This window comes from Psammomys obesus, unplaced genomic scaffold (genome assembly GCF_907164565.1).
Source record: "Psammomys obesus unplaced genomic scaffold, mPsaObe1.curated_primary_1811, whole genome shotgun sequence".
NCBI lineage: Eukaryota > Metazoa > Chordata > Mammalia > Rodentia > Muridae > Psammomys > Psammomys obesus.
The window spans coordinates 1,898-4,248 of record NW_026592841.1 but is presented as its reverse complement, the minus strand read 5'-3'; the positions used below and the strand labels follow the sequence as shown (position 1 = coordinate 4,248).

The 2,351-nt window shown below is 44.5% G+C and overlaps 1 protein-coding gene across 1 annotated transcript; it reads left to right on the top strand.

Annotated features, from left to right (window-relative positions):
- The first annotated feature begins 42 nt into the window (after positions 1-42).
- On the top strand, positions 43-1,591 carry LOC129683197 (hemoglobin subunit beta-H1). The gene is made up of 3 exons (XM_055615834.1): positions 43-134; positions 440-662; positions 1,463-1,591. Exons 1-3 carry the CDS (start codon positions 43-45, stop codon positions 1,589-1,591), a joined length of 444 nt encoding a protein of 147 aa, XP_055471809.1.
- Positions 1,592-2,351: the final 760 nt, after the last annotated feature.

The window sequence follows — 2,351 nt, the reverse complement described above, 5'->3', positions numbered from 1 at the left end:
CCGCACACCTGCAGTCATCTCCAAGCCTCCAGACCACACACCATGGTCCACTTCACAGCTGAGGAGAAGGCGGCTGTCGCAGGCATATGGGATAAAGTGGACATAGAGAAGGCTGGAGGAGAAACCCTGGGAAGGTAGGCTCTGACACCAAGACTGGGGAAGAATGGAGGGAAACTGCGTTTGTGCATGGCGGAAAGTTCCCCTGGGGTAGTGGCTCTCACCTTCCCGGTGCTCGTCTGTGACCCTTTAATACAGTTCCTGTGTTGTGGTGACCCTCACCCATAAACACAGTTCATGTCTGTGTTTTTGATGATCTCTGGTGACTCCTGAGAAAGGGCCGTTCTATCCTCCAAGGGACATGGCCCACAGGCTGAGAACCGCTGCTCTAGGTGCTTGTGGCACTTTCGGATGGTTTAACTGCTGACGCCTTCTGTCCTAGGCTCCTGATTGTCTACCCATGGACTCAGAGGTTCTTTGACAAGTTTGGAAACCTCTCTTCTGCCACGGCCATCATGGGTAACCCCAGGATCAGAGCCCATGGCAAGAAGGTGCTGACATCCCTAGACTTGGCAGTTAAGAACATGGACAACCTCAAGGAGACCTTTGCTCATCTGAGTGAGCTGCACTGTGACAAGCTTCATGTGGACCCTGAGAACTTCAAGGTCAGTTCTGAACTCGCTTGTGTGCTCATTATGAATTTTTCTGGAGACAATACTGGGAGCTGAGACTGTGTTTGGCAATGCCTTCGCAGATGCTAGACTGCGTGGGTCCAAAGCTAGTGTCACTAAATACCTAGCACCAGTCTAAGTTAATGTTTAGCTCTTCAGAAATCATGATACACAAGGGCAAGCATGCACATTAGACTGCACTACTCGTGTGCCTGAGGCCTTAGGCTTGATTCCCAGCATTGGAAAACAAATTGGTTTTTGCTTTTTTTTTTTTTTTAAGGAGTGTGTTTTAGAAAATAGTAGGTCTACGCTAGAAGAAATTGAATTTGAATTTGATATTTTGTTGTTAGGAGGGATAAATATCTTATTAAATGGGTTCCCCATGACTGATCACTTAGGGAAGATCGATGGAAAATCAGAATAAAGATTTTTCTTGTCATTTTGACAAACTTTCTAAATATTTTGCATTCCCACTTAGCATTGACATAATGAGAGGCTTCTTTCTGATTGGTTAGCCTTATTTTACAGCAATCTTGTGTTAATTAAGATTAGGCCCTTGGTGAATGAGATCCAGAGCAAGAATGACAGGAAGTAAAAAGGGCAGGGAGAGGACAGGTACAGGTCTAGCCAGTGGAGCAGTGAGTGGATATAAGAGGAGTCATTTCATCCACTTGTCAAGTTTGTCATGGTTGAAGTGATAGGTCGTGGGATACTGTAATCCTCAAGGAGTGTACTTTTTCCATGCAATGATTTTGAAGTTCTACCCATCACACCTGTGTGTCATTTTCTTACAGCTCCTGGGTAACATGCTGGTGATTGTCCTTTCTAATCATTTTGCCAAGGAATTCACCCCCGAGGTGCAGGCTGCCTGGCAGAAGCTGGTGACTGGAGTGGCCAATGCTCTGTCCCACAAGTACCACTAAGCTCCGATCCAGCAGACCAGCAACCCCATGTTCCTCTTATATCCTCTTTGAGCACATGAGGGCTGGAGTAGAGCTTGAGAGCACAGACTTTGTTTAATAAAATCGATTTTCAATAATCTCACATTGATTTTTTTTGTTTGTTTCTTACTTTTATTTTGAAGGAAGATCTTGATGGGCTTATGGGTGGGAAAAGACAGAGAAGAAACCAGATGGCCTCTGTAGATAAACACAAGAGGAAAGGATATAAAATGGGAAAGGGGTAAGCGTCAAAGAGGATGAAAAGATGAGCAAGAAGTCTCCAGTACGAGGAGAAAGGGGTTCATTCAGTATATGGTAGGGTACAAAATATTTACAGTACAAGGAAAAAAGTAGGGAAGCATGTAGCTAGGGGGAAGAAGACTAGTGAGACATGCTAAATTTTTTTCATAAATTTTACTTTTATGTGTCTGAGTGCCTCGCATACATGTTTGTGTGTGTGCCACATCTGTGCAATCCCAGTGCAGGCCACAGTGGAGCATCACGTCCCCTGGAAATGGAGGCACAGCCAGCTGTTAACTGCCATGTGGGTACTGAGGACTGAAGTCTGGTCCTTTGAAAGAATTCTTTTTGTAATTCTGTTTTACTTCATTATTATCATTATTATAATTATTAATTATAAATTATTCACTTTGTATCCCAGATGTAGCCCCCTTCCTTACCTCCTACCAGTCCCACCCTCATCTCTTCTCCCCACCTTTATCCCTCTCCTAGCCCACTGATA